The sequence below is a fragment of the Phoca vitulina genome, unplaced genomic scaffold (genome assembly GCF_004348235.1).
Source record: "Phoca vitulina isolate PV1807 unplaced genomic scaffold, GSC_HSeal_1.0 scaffold7, whole genome shotgun sequence".
In the NCBI taxonomy this organism is placed as follows: domain Eukaryota; kingdom Metazoa; phylum Chordata; class Mammalia; order Carnivora; family Phocidae; genus Phoca; species Phoca vitulina.
In genome coordinates this window covers 1,525,672-1,538,181 of record NW_022589710.1, presented here as the reverse complement: position 1 = coordinate 1,538,181, position 12,510 = coordinate 1,525,672, and the positions used below count along the sequence as shown (strand labels likewise).

At 50.6% G+C, this 12,510-nt stretch overlaps 1 protein-coding gene and 1 long non-coding RNA gene across 3 annotated transcripts in view; one reads left to right on the top strand and one right to left on the bottom strand.

Annotated features, from left to right (window-relative positions):
• Positions 1-12,510, top strand: part of LOC116632830 — a 140,406-nt gene that overhangs the window by 20,600 nt on the left and 107,296 nt on the right. The gene's annotated exons all lie outside the window — the stretch shown is intronic.
• On the bottom strand, positions 224-11,804 carry LOC116632829 (dehydrogenase/reductase SDR family member 4). Its single transcript, XM_032404784.1, has 8 exons — positions 11,611-11,804; positions 10,361-10,538; positions 5,377-5,478; positions 3,306-3,376; positions 3,156-3,207; positions 2,718-2,852; positions 2,245-2,300; positions 224-747 (listed from the first exon to the last, which is right to left on the bottom strand). The coding sequence occupies exons 1-8, from the start codon at positions 11,739-11,741 to the stop codon at positions 633-635; spliced, it is 840 nt and encodes a 279-aa protein (XP_032260675.1). The 5' UTR covers positions 11,742-11,804; the 3' UTR covers positions 224-632.

The window sequence follows — 12,510 nt, the reverse complement described above, 5'->3', positions numbered from 1 at the left end:
CCTTGGCACCAACCCCACGGGTGTGAGGCCGAGAGTAACACCCGGGAGTTCCCGTGCCACCTCCTCCCAGCTGGCAGTTCTGCAGACACATCCACCCCTGAGCAACAAGCTTAGGTCCTGGAGACAGGGAGGAGGATTAGGGGGATGCAGAGATGTAGTCGACAAAGAATCGCTGCTTGGCTACCACACCTATGTACCCCACAATGAAAAATGAACACACCAATTCAAAGCAACATGATCATCTGCATTTTATTTGCATCTCTCTTTGCAAGTTGTTGATTTTCTGCCCTGCTCTTTCCACCGGGGTTCCTTCAGTCCCATCTCCCTCAAATTCCTCCATGTCCAGGGGGGAAAAAATATTAGTTGGTTTTTGCCAAGGTAGGCTCAGCTTTCTCAGCAGGCCTGCCCTTTGCTCTCAGGGGAAGTCTTTATCGGAGGCTACAGCAACAGCGGGAATCATAAGACCATACCTTGACCACAGGGAAGGCTGGATCTTTTCACAAGGCAGAACTGATTTGGGGGGTGGGGTGGGGTGTAAGGTGAGCAGTACATTAGGCAGAGGTGGGAAAGGCTAGTCGATGAGTGCAGGAATTGGAGCCCAATCTCTGCCCCGGTGAGGTCTCTCCCCGTCCTCAGAGGCGGGATGGGGTCCCTCCACCCACTACCACTGTCTCCCCAGTGATGTAGCTGGCGTCTTCAGAGCACAGGAAAGACACGATGCCTGCACAGTCATCTGGCTTGCCTATCCTGGGGAAGAGGGGCAACAAGGAAGGGAGTAAAAAATCAGTCAGACCCCCTGACCTGGCCCACAGGGAATGAATTTGCTTAATCAAAAAATATCAGGTGATTTATTAAGACCAGCATACAAGCTTCCTGTCAATCAAACAGAGTTAGCATGAAGATAAGCTGTGATAATAAATACTGCATCCCGCAAAACGCACCACACATTATATTCAAATAATACAGAGACATTCTGTTTTTTAGACAACTCAGGATAGCAAAATCCAAAGTCATACAGATAAACTGGTGAGCAGCGATTTTATTTGTTTCACACGTGTGTATACTGTTCAAGTGTCAGGAAGTCTGTGAGACAGTAAACGGTTTGTTTTAAATGGTTACATTTGTATAGCTTCAACTCACAGACAACTTTTTCAGGAATCTATTTTTGTCCCTTAAAGTCAGGTTCATTTTGGGAGAATGTGCTAATTCTCGGTGTTTGTATCAGTGATTGCATAGTTAGGGAACGGTGTAACCTTAACTGCCACAGAATGCTCTAGAGGTGGGTAGAGTGGGCACCTCAAACCTAGAAGACCTGGAGTAGTGTGGTTCTCCATCCTAGCTGCACACTGTAATCATCTCCATCCTCTCCCCACTCACCCCCACTCCCCCTTCTCCCTCCACCCCACCAAAAAAGATGCCTAGGTCCTACACTGGACCAATTGAAAAAGAATCTTTGGGAGTAGAGCCTGAGCATCTGCAGTTTCACAAGTGCCCAGCTGATTCTAATGCACATTCAAGACCAAGAAGCATAGGTGGAGACATTCACCAGGGCTCCAGGATGACAATACCCTGACTTGTGAGTGAGTTGTGAGCTAGGTGTGCAGCTCACGCCTGACATCAAACAGCTTGGGGTGCACCTGAGGGGGTCTGGAATGTCTGGACCAGTAAAGAGTAGGCATTGCTGGAATATGTCCTTGAGGGGACAAGACGGAGAAACCAAAAGCTGGAGAGAGGCAGGGAAGTTAGAGGAAAAGGAGCCAGACAAAGTGGCCTGAAAGGTCTGGCTTGCCCTGTGGGGAAGAGATGAGTGAGTTTTCTTAGCAAGGGGAGTTTTGGGACTTAGTGAAACTCTTCATTCCTTTTATTTGGATTGTAGGATCATCAATCTGAGCTTCGGAAACATGGCATTTTATTCCTGGTTTTGGTTTTGGTCTTGGTCCCCGGGTGCTAGGGATCCCCAGAGGTGGAGGCCACAGCCAGGTGGAGAGAGGAGTCAGGGCTTCTCCCAGGGCAGTGCTCTGCTGAAACCTGGAGCCTCTGTGTTTGGTTTTTGCAACGGAAGTGGACCCCTTGCACATGCCACTGTAGCAATGTAGTGTGCATGGACTTGTGAAGTGTGTGTTTGCGGGAGGACAGAGCATGCTCATGTTGTCTGTGGGACCAAAAGACAGTAAGCCGTGGGCTGTGTGACGGACCAGACCTTTCGTCCTTGTCCTTCCTAACCTTCCCCTGTGACAGCCTTACCTTCTTATCTGCATGGTTTCTTTTATGCTCTCCTCTCTTGCCTTGTCCATCCACAACTGCAGGAAAAATGGACATCTCTTTATGTGGCAGAAGCGGAGACAGAGGGTCAGAGAGGGGAGAAAGTGCTGCCCTCATGTCAACTGAGAGGAAGGCTGGAGAGAAGCCCCTTCCGCCTCCTAGTCCTCCTCGGTTCCCAGTCGCTCCCCACAGCCCTCTTCTGTTTCATTCTTTGCAGGTGCTAGTGAGGTTGTTGCTGGGTCTCCCCAGTTCTCATCCCCTTAAGGATATGGAACCGTGTGAGCAGAGTCTGAATTCCTGTCTCCACAGCACACCTCAAGAAAGGTGCTTGTGGGGTCTGATGTGGACAGGCGGCTGGTATGGGGGGGAATGTCGAAAAGCCCAGGGAGGGGGGTGGAAGATACTGGGCTTCGCCGTCTAGGAAGATGCCCCTTTGGGGTCCCTGTGGTTCTCACCACTTGGCTGAGGCTAGTCTTAATGAGTCCCGGTGCCAGGCAGTTCACCCTAATGTTCCTTTGGTCCAGCTCTCTGGCCAGGTTCTTGGTGAGGCCCAGCAAGGCGGTTTTACTAACATTGTAGGGGCCCAGGCCCTGGAGAAAGGAGACAGTGGGTTAGTGTCTTTGCTTCCAGTTCATTCTTGGTTTTTATCGTAAGGCATAAAGGGCGGTCGAGTAATAGGGCATCTCCTCTAAGGGAGGGTCCCAGCTAGAAAACTGTCTTGTGGGTGAACCACCCCTAGGTTAGGGTTTGTGGAGGCAAGGCATCTATTTTGTGGGAAGGGGCTTGGTGGTGTGATTCCAAAAGGGGACACACACTTCTTAGGGTGGCTGGGGATGAGTGGAAAAATGCAGGATGGGGGGTGGAATGGAAGTAGCAAAGAAGGGGGCTCTTACAGGAAACGGCAGGTAGGCTCCTATGGAGGCCACAATCACCACTGAGCCGCCCCTGGAAAAAGAAGAGAGTGACCCTCTTCCCCGAGGCAACCCTGGCCCTCAGCCCACATGAGGTCCACCGCACCCGGGCTCTCTCTCACTGTCTTGTACCCTCGTTTCTCCATCTCTGGCACCACTGCTTTTGTCATGAGGGCTGTGGCCTTCACATTAATGTCCAGGATCTGAAACCGAGAGAGAAGGAGAAAGAGCATGAGGGAAGGGCTGGAGAAGGCAGGGCGATGAGGACTCACAGTGGGGTTCCTGGGACATTTGTTGGGCCCTGGTGCAGATCTCAGAGATGGTTTACCTGGACCTGACAAGTGCAGAAGCTGAGGCCCAGGGAGAAGCCCCTTTCACCAGCTTACTCAGCTAGAGAATGACACATTAGGCTCGGGTGAGAAAGAAAGGAACCTGGTCCCTCTTGTTTCCTAACCAGCTGAGCATGATTTGGCCTATATTAGCAGGGCCGCTTTGGATTTGAGCTGGATTTTCTGTGTTTCTTCCAACTAGGGAGAACTTGGAATTGGGTTGGTCTACTGGACCCATCCCAGGATGGGCCATGTTGCTCTGGAAAAACGTGGCCTGACCTCGGGCACTGAGCTGGTTCCAACATTTCTCTGGCTTCTGAGCTTAAGGAGTCAGATGCTTTTGGCCCTCCAGGATGGACTGTCTGGCTGGCCATTTATTGGAAAGTGGGATCACGAAGGGGCACTTTGGGGGGAGCTGGGACATAGTCTCCAGTCAAAACCCCACATCCGTCATTTAAAACAAAGGCATGCCCTCTTTTACATTGTTCTAGGCACTGCGGGATATTCCCCTTCCGTGCCCCCCCATGCTGACTTATTATTTTGAAATTTTTAATCTTACAGAAAAGGTGCAATAGAAGTACGATGAATATCCAGATATTGTTTACCTGGATTCACCAATTGTTCACATGTTGCACCATGTGTCCTATCTATGTATCTGGATAGTTTTTGTCCTGAATAGTCATCACAGTGTTCTATCAGTAGAATTTTAGCATTTTTTCCAAAGTATAAGGACATTCTTACACACCTCCATCCATTATCACACCAAGAAATTTAACATCGGTAATAATGATTTTACCTAATAGGCTGTCCCTAACAAAATTTCCCCAATTGTCTCCCCACATGTCCTTATTTTAAAAAATCCAGAGTTTAATCAAGGATCAGCCATTGAATTTATATTCGATGTACTGTGACATTTAAAAAAATGCAAATTAAAAAGAAAAATCACTTGGTTTAAAACTGATTTTCATGTGGTCTTTATTCGACTGCTCATGAAAGATGTTTCTCTACTTTAAAGAATATCAATCAGGAACTGACTCATTTAGGCACATTTGGCACTTTGGTCTTTATGTCTGTGAAACACTGATAAACAAACTATAATATTTTAGTATCCTTAAACTTCAGTGCTGAGAAGTTATTGATGACATCAGAGTGAAAAGCCAAACCAGGGGAGATCATAAAAAATTTAGCATTTCCAAATCATGTGGGAATATTAACCTTAGTAAACAAAGACAAATATTTTAATTAAGCCTTCATAATTAAAAACTGTAGGTGTGTGAAATATATCATAAATGTAATTATGCATGCTCACATAAAACCCAACATTCCACACTTGAATTTAGACATCTGGATCTCAGATTTCCTTGACATTGCAGTTAAGAAGAAAAGAGCACGGGTCTTTTTCAAAGGTTGTAAGTTATAAAGCGGTAACTTAGGTCATTTTGCTTAACTAGCAGATATTAAAGTTTTCCAGCTAACGCGAAATCGTTCTTTTTTGGCCGCTGAAAAGGGGACGGAGGTTGTGTAGGCTTAAGTGTATTAGCTATTAGCAGATGAGCTGCCATGTCTCTGCTGGAAATACACCCGAGGAAGAGCCTGGATGAGTATGTTGGGGGGGAGAAAGCTGGAGAGTGAAGCAGAAGAAGGCTAGCCAGGAGGAAATGGAAGAGCCAAACTGGGGAGAAGCAGAAATGAAAGGGGGGCAAGGAAAGAGGAAGCCACCCCCCACCTGCCCTTTACCAGGTGCACTCCAGGTGTGTGCAGAGCACAAGGATTCCTCACATTTCCATGGCACTTGACAAACGTTTTCTAAAAGCAGCCTGAGTTTGTTCTGGCCGTTTTCTGAGGCCTGTCCCCTTCTCCTTTAATCCCCTCACCTTGTCCCACACCTCCTCGGTGACATCCATTAGGTTTCCAAAGAAAGGGCTGACGGCAGCATTGGAGACCAGGATGTCAATGCCCCCGTGAAGGTTCACGGCCTAGAGAGAGGAGGAAGGTCTGAATTAGGACTGCAGGTCAGTAAGGGAGGTGCATTTATCAATGTGGATAAAGAATTCCTTCTTAGGAACAAAATGATGTCAAAATGACATCTCTTTTTCTTGAAACATCTCTCTCCCCTGCTACCCTAAGTTCTGCTGCTAAACATCTTGGGTCTAGTTTCTTTTGCAGGCTTTTCTTCCTGCCCGCACCCCCCAGGGCTGTTGCTGACCTTTTACTCTTTACACTTTCCCTTTTGGGGAGCTCCTCTATTCTCATGGCTTCAGGTCCCACCTCAAAATCCATTTCCAGACCCTTTCACTGAATAGTCATCACTGAGTTCCAGCCCCGTTTGTCCAAGTGCTTACTTTCCAGTTCTCCTTGACTGAGTTAGCATGATCTCAAACTCAATCTGTCCACACCTATCTGAATGGAGAAACTGTTTTATTTTATTTATTTATACTTATATTTTGGTAAAGATTTTATTTATTTATTTGAGGGAGAGTGAGAGTGCACATGAACCTAAGCATGAGTGGGGGGGGGAGGGGCAGAGGGCAAGGGAGAAGCAGACTCCCTGAGGAGCAGGGAGCCCATCACAAGGCTCGATTCCAGGACCCTGAGATCATGACCTGAGCGAAGGCAGACGCTTAACCGACTAAGCCACCCAGGCACCCCGAGAAACTATTTTAGATAGACCAACAGAATGTCACCACTGGGAGGGGACTTTAGATCACCAAGCCCAATGTCCTCATGGCACAGGGGACGAAACTAAGTTCCGTGGATTTCTCAGTAATGACATATGAGGGCTGGCTTAGGAACAGGAGGAAGCCTGCTCACTGGGTCTTTGGGAGAGGCAAAGTAATCTGCTCAGGGCACAAAGCTAGTTAGTTAGTGGTGGCAGATCCTGAGACCGGTCTCCCTTCTACCGCAGAGCTAATCCTTCAGAGTCCTCTGAAAGTGAGTTGGGATCACTATGAAACTGGTTACCCAGGAGCCATGGTAGGGAAGACACCAGCCTGGGCTTAAAGCGGTTTCCCACTCAGTTATGATGTCATTTTCTCTCCCCTCCCCCTTTTGTGGCTTGGAGGCATGGAAGATTTAAGGCAGAAACCGAGATTTAAACTGGGGAAGCCAAGAAAGGCAACATCGCACCTCGCTAATAAATTGAAAATAGATGGCGAAGGCATGTGCCAGCGTAATGAGTGGCCAAACGGAATCTGCCTACAGTACGTGACTCTGAAACCAGACTATGCATTTGCCCGGAGCAGGCAATTCTGATGCTTTGGGCAAGCAGCACTAAACAGGCCCTCGATCAACTTTGTGCTTCATGATTTGGCGCACAGAGGGGTGTTATTAACAATGTGTGCCATCTGCTAGCTCCCGCTTTAACTAATTATTCTTGCTAACTAGGTGCTAAGCTCAGTTGCTTCCACACTGCTGAAGGAATGGCTTGGACTGTCAACATGTAAATTTAACAAAATTTAAAATCACATAAGCTTTTAAAACCGCTATCGATACTGTCTGGTGCTAAGTTTTGGTGTCCTGGCACAAAGCCCCAGTCACCTGCCTTGGCTCAGTGTAAGTCTCACCTATGGACTTGTGATGAGCGAAGTGCACAATAAGCTAGAAACGGATGGGTGCGGGGCGCCTGGGTGGCTCAGTCATTAAACATCTGCCTTCAGCTCAGGTCACGATCCCAGCATCCTGGGATCAAGACCCACATTGGGTTCCCTGCTCAGCAGGGAGCCTGCTTCTCCCTCTCCAGCTCCCCCTGCTTGTGTTCCCTCTCTTGCTGTCTCTCTCTGTCAAATAAATAAAGTCTTAAAAAAAAAAAAAAAGAAAGGGATGGGTGCTGTGCTCTGCAGGTGTGTGGTTGGGGGGCAGGGAGCCTAGCAGCTCGGAGAGGGGAGAAGTCTAGGTTTTGACTGAACAGAGAACCATAGAAGATTCATGAGAAAGGCACTATGACTGCCCAGGTGTCTCCTAAGCCTGCCCTAAATTGTGTGCTCACTACACTAAAGAGGTTAGGAGTTGGGTGCTCTGTTTTCTGATAGGTATATTTTTTAGAAAAAGTATAGTCAAGTGGAGAAGCGGCTGATCTGGATTCTGCTCCCCTACGCCTTTGAGAAGTTTGCAGTGCAGATTAGGAAGCCACTGGATAGTAACCATTCTTTCTTTTTACTTATTTTTTGAGAGAGAGAGAGAGCAAGCGCATGTGCTTCGGCGGGGCGGGGGGGGGCACAAAGGGAGAGAGAGAATCTTAAGCAGACTCCCCACTCAGCTCAGAGACCCACTTGGGGCTCATTCTCATGACCCTGAGGCCATGACCTGAGCGGAAATCAAGAGTCGGCCGCTTAACTGACTGAGCCAGCCAGGCGCCCCGGATAGTAACCCTTCTTAAGGAGCACCTTTCCCCATTGTAGGGTAACAGCTGACAACAGGCGGAGCCCATCGCCGATAGCTAATAAGTACCCTCTCCAGTCATTCTCCATCCTGACACTGGCCATACAGATTACTTGAGGGTTGTGTGTGTGTGTGTTTTAAGATTGTATTTATTTATTTGTCATAGGGAGAGAGAGAGTGCGCACAAGCAGGGGGAGCGGCAGGCAGAGGGAGAAGCAGATTCCCCGCTGAGCAGGGAGCCTGATGCGGGACTCGATCCCAGGACTCCAGGATCATGACCTGAGCCAAAGGCAGACGCTTAACCGATTGAGCCACCCAGGTGTCCCTGTGTGTGTGTTTTTAAAGATTTTATTTATTTGAGAGAGAGAGCATGAGAGAGAGAGAGAGAGTGCACAAGCAGGGGGAGAGGCAGAGGGAGAAGCAGGCTCCCTGCTGAGCAAGCAGCCCGATGTGGGACTTGATCCTAAGACTCCAGGATCATGACCTGAGCCGAAGGCAGACGCTTAACGACTGAGCCACCGAGGCGCCCCTGAGAATTGTTTTTGACTCATCCCTCCTATTTCCCATTTCTTGACACTGGGTGAGGAAGAAAAAAATCTTGCTGGGTTCCCACTCAATGTCTCCTGGGTGTATCCATTCTGGTCCCACTGCCGTTGCTCTAGACCTGTTTGACAGGTACAACTTCCTTGCTAACATCCTTGGCTCAGAGTCTTTTCTACTCTAATATATCCTCTTACCGGTGCCAGATTATCTTTTTCAAATATATTCACTTTCATCTTGCTCAAAACTTCACGTGCCTTATTTCCTCCAAGAACATCTAAATTTCTTTGGGAGGCTACGGAGCCCCTGTCCCTTACTCTTCCCACCAGGCCATTTTCCAGCGGCAATCCCGAATCTGTGCTCTCTGCTGTGAATTCACAGTGCTCCGCTCTCCCCTTCGGTCCCTCCTTGGCTGGCTGCTCATTTTGCAGGGTCATGTGGAACCCTGTCCCTCCTCCATCTGCCCAGTCTCACCCCCTCCTGGAGGTCTACCTCAAGCCCTACCTCTGAGCCAGGGCTGTAGCTCAGGGTAAGTGGACCTGGTAGGGGTGAGAGGTTGTTTCCCTGGCAGGATTTTGACATTAAGTTGCCAGGCACATTTCATATGGCTACTCAGCAATTGGCCCCGGATCCCAGATGGCTCTCTTCACCCTCAGGATCAAGGTCCCAATCTCAGGCTCTGTCCAGCAGCCTATGCCAGACAAGGTGACTTTCTTTCTTTCTTTAATATTTATTTATTTATTTTAGAGGAGGTGGGGAGGGGCAGAGGGAGAGGGAGAGAGAGAATCTTAAGCAGGTTCCACGCTCAGCGCAGAAGCCCTCGATCTCAGGACCCCAAGATCATGACCTGAGCTGAAATCAGGAGTTGGGCACTTAACCAGCTGAGCCACCCAGGTGCCCCAAGGTGACTTTCTTGGACATACATTTGGCTTTCTCCAGTGCACAGTTGGGCATCTGCCAAATGGTTCCCTAAAAATGGAATGACTTTTTCCTATCAAACCACCATTTACCATTGTTTAAGGGACCCCTCTTCTATGATTATGAAATTATTCCTGCCAGCCTTCCAGTCTTTTGTACTTTCCATTTAGGGTAGAGTCTCCCTCCTACTCCAGGGAATAAAGTGTGTGTCCCGAGCCTGAGGGAAGAGCAGCCTCCTTTGCCAGATATTCATATTTTCTTGTGTCACTGGAAGGCTGGTGCCAAGTACCAACTCTACACTGGCTTTGACACTTTCTTTGAGACTAACATCCAAGTGGGCATGAAAGGCCTGACCCAATGCTAATGGAGAAATGCCTGCCGGTCTGTAGTCAGCTTGGCAGGTCTGGATTGACTCACAGCTCTTTCTAACTGGCTGTGGGACCTCAGGATGTTGCTCCAGCTTTCAGAGCAGAATGTTCTGAATGTTCCGAAACTGGGAGAATAGTCCTTGCCTTGCTTGGATTGTTGTCAAGTTTAGAGATAACCAGTGAAGGCTCTGGACAAAGTGAACGACACACGGTAGGTGGCTGAAACATGGTGGGCTGCCTCCCGGAAGAGGTTCCCAGGGACTTGACTCTACAAGCTAAAGAACCGGGGATTGATTATTAGCCCGTGGGTGGAGACATCTATTTTGCAATTGTATTTACCTTTCTCATCTGCCCAATTAGATTGGAAACTACTGGAGAACCAGGGCCAGCTGTTGTCCTGGGTGACCCAAGGGATGATGCAGGGTTGAAGCATTAGAGTGGTTTTTGATTCCCTGACTGGGATGGGATGATTCTCAGAGATATAGGCACACAATAAAAATGTGTTGGTGGATTGGTATGCAGAACGTCCAGTTATGTTTTAGTTAACAGTGCTGGCTCGCATCACAGCAGTGTTGTCTAGGAAAGCAGGGAAGGAGGCTCAGGCTGACTGCCCTCCGCCACCTCCTGGCTCTGTGCCCATGCCCTTGTTGCTCACCGTGGCCACCAGCCGCTTCCGGTCCTCGGCCTTCCCCACGTGGCACACGGTGCCCACCACGCTCAGCCCCTCCCCCTGCAGCGCGGCCACTGCCCGGTCCACGTTCTGCTGCTTCCGGCTGCTGATGACTACATGGGCCCCGTCCCGGGCCAGGCGCCGCGCGATGGCGAAGCCGATCCTGCGGCAGAGAGAGAGGCCCGTCAATGTCAGTACAGGGGAAACGGTTGAGAGATGGGCTCCGGCCTCAGAATGCCCAGGCCTGAATTCCCGCTCTCCGTCGGTAGGACCTCCTGTCTGCTTTATGTGTAAAAGAGCCATTACCATACAGATGGACGAGCTTAGCGTGTTTTTAGCACTCATTTACTTACTTTTCCTAGGGTTTTGGCCTTCAGGCTAGGTTCTCAGGAAATTCCCTTCCACAGGCACCCCCACAGTGACAGGCCCCACACGCTGTAGGGACTGAGGGGAGAGAAATGAGCCAGAGGGGTAGCAACAGCCCCTTGCATGATTGGAGGGTCTCACTTGAAAGAGCCCCTGTCCCCAGATACCTCCTTTACTGGTCTACATCTTCTCAAAATTGTTAAATTATGTGTGTGGGTGCATGTGAAAGGGTGGGTCTCTAGTAAAAAATGTCATTTTTTTACATTACGCCCCTGGGAGTAAGGGTTCCACACTTGGCAGGTGTGAGTCATTAGCATTTCACATACATTTGTACTTTAGATCTGTGCAGTGCAGGCATCTAGCAAAGTCCTGTGGGGATGAGAAACAGACAGACAAGAGCGGTGGGTGAGAAACAGGTCGGGCAAGGGCAAAATGTACTGAGCTGAACAAAAACCTGGACACGTGGGTCTTGTGTCCCGTCCAGGTAAGGGGCGCCCAATGGGGTGTCTGGAACATTTCCACAGTCGATGGAGGCCGTGGGATAGGGTTTTTGAAATCTGGACTGTCTTGGATTTCTTGGTGTTTGGTCTTCCCAGACTCTAGCTGGGGCCGCTTGACTCGGGCAGCCCAGAGCCCTGGGAGACTGCAGTGGCGCAGTTGAGCCAGGGCAGCAGTGACAGGAGCCTGGCAGCAAGTGGGGCCAAGGCAAGCGGATTCCGAGGCGCTGCAGGCCGACCACGTGGTTCCTTTCTTCGGGAGTCAGACTGCCTGGCAGTGAGGTCTGAGGGCTCGGCCCGGAAGCAAAGGTCAAGGGGTTAGTACCTGTTTCCAGATAGCGGGGGCCTCAGAGACTCCGCCCCGGCACTCACCCGTCGGTGGAGGCCGTGACTAGAGCCACCTTATTGGCGAGCGGGTCCCGGCGCGCCATCCCGGAGCTGGCCATCCGCACAGACCTCCACGCCCGGGCGCAGCTGGCAGGCAAGAACCCCGCCTTCCGCATGGCGCCGTCTCGCGGTAAACTCAAGGGCGGTAATAACCCGAGAAGGACGGGAACGAGGAACGGGCCTCCTCCCCGCCCCGCTCCGCCCCCCGCCAGGCTGCCAGATCTCCGCCCCGCTCCCCGCCAGCCCTGGCGCTGGACCGCTAGCTAGTCCCGCCCGGCGCCGGCTCCTCGCAGCCCGAGCGGGCTGTGGCCGCGGGGCGCCCCCTGCCGGCGCACGGCCCGCCGCGCCCAGCTGTCCCCGGCTTGGCCCCGGGCTGGCATGGGACTGGGCGGTCCCCCAGGATTCCCCTAGGGCCCGCTCCTTTGCGGGAACCCACAGACTTCCCCGCCGTCGGCAACGTCCCGCCGCTTGACCCTGCTAGTTTTCCGGGGTGGGGGAGCTTTGAGTTGGTTGCTTAACCTTCCCGGAACTTCAAGATGGACCTCCATCTCCAGGAAAGTCTGGGTCTACGTATGTGATAGCTCACAAGAGGGCAAATGTTTTGAGATTGCCCATGGAAGTGAGAGGCCTGTGGTCCACACGGAGTCACCAGGTGAGGGTCTCAGGTGAGGGTGGAGGAGCCTGGGAGAGAGATGTGATGAGGAGGAGCAGCTGGGCTAGGGTCTGGCACTGCCCTTCACACTGGCTCACGGTCTCCTCCATCCTCACAGGCCTGGAGGGCAGACTCTGATCACTATGGTAACCAGTGTGCAGGGGAAAAGATCCTGACTGGACTAGACTTCTGGTACCCTCCACCCCAAGAGGACTGCCCCATTGTACAGGGCC

Excerpts from the sequence above, each read along its gene's own strand:
- LOC116632829 (XM_032404784.1), bottom strand. The coding sequence starts at position 11,741 with ATGCGGAAGGCGGGGTTCTTGCCTGCCAGCTGCGCCCGGGCGTGGAGG. Across the intron at positions 10,539-11,610 it reads GTCACGGCCTCCACCGACGG|GATCGGCTTCGCCATCGCGC; the intron begins GTGAGTGCCGGG and ends TCTCTGCCGCAG. Across the intron at positions 748-2,244 it reads GAAACCATGCAGATAAGAAG|GATAGGCAAGCCAGATGACT; the intron begins GTAAGGCTGTCA and ends CCTCTTCCCCAG.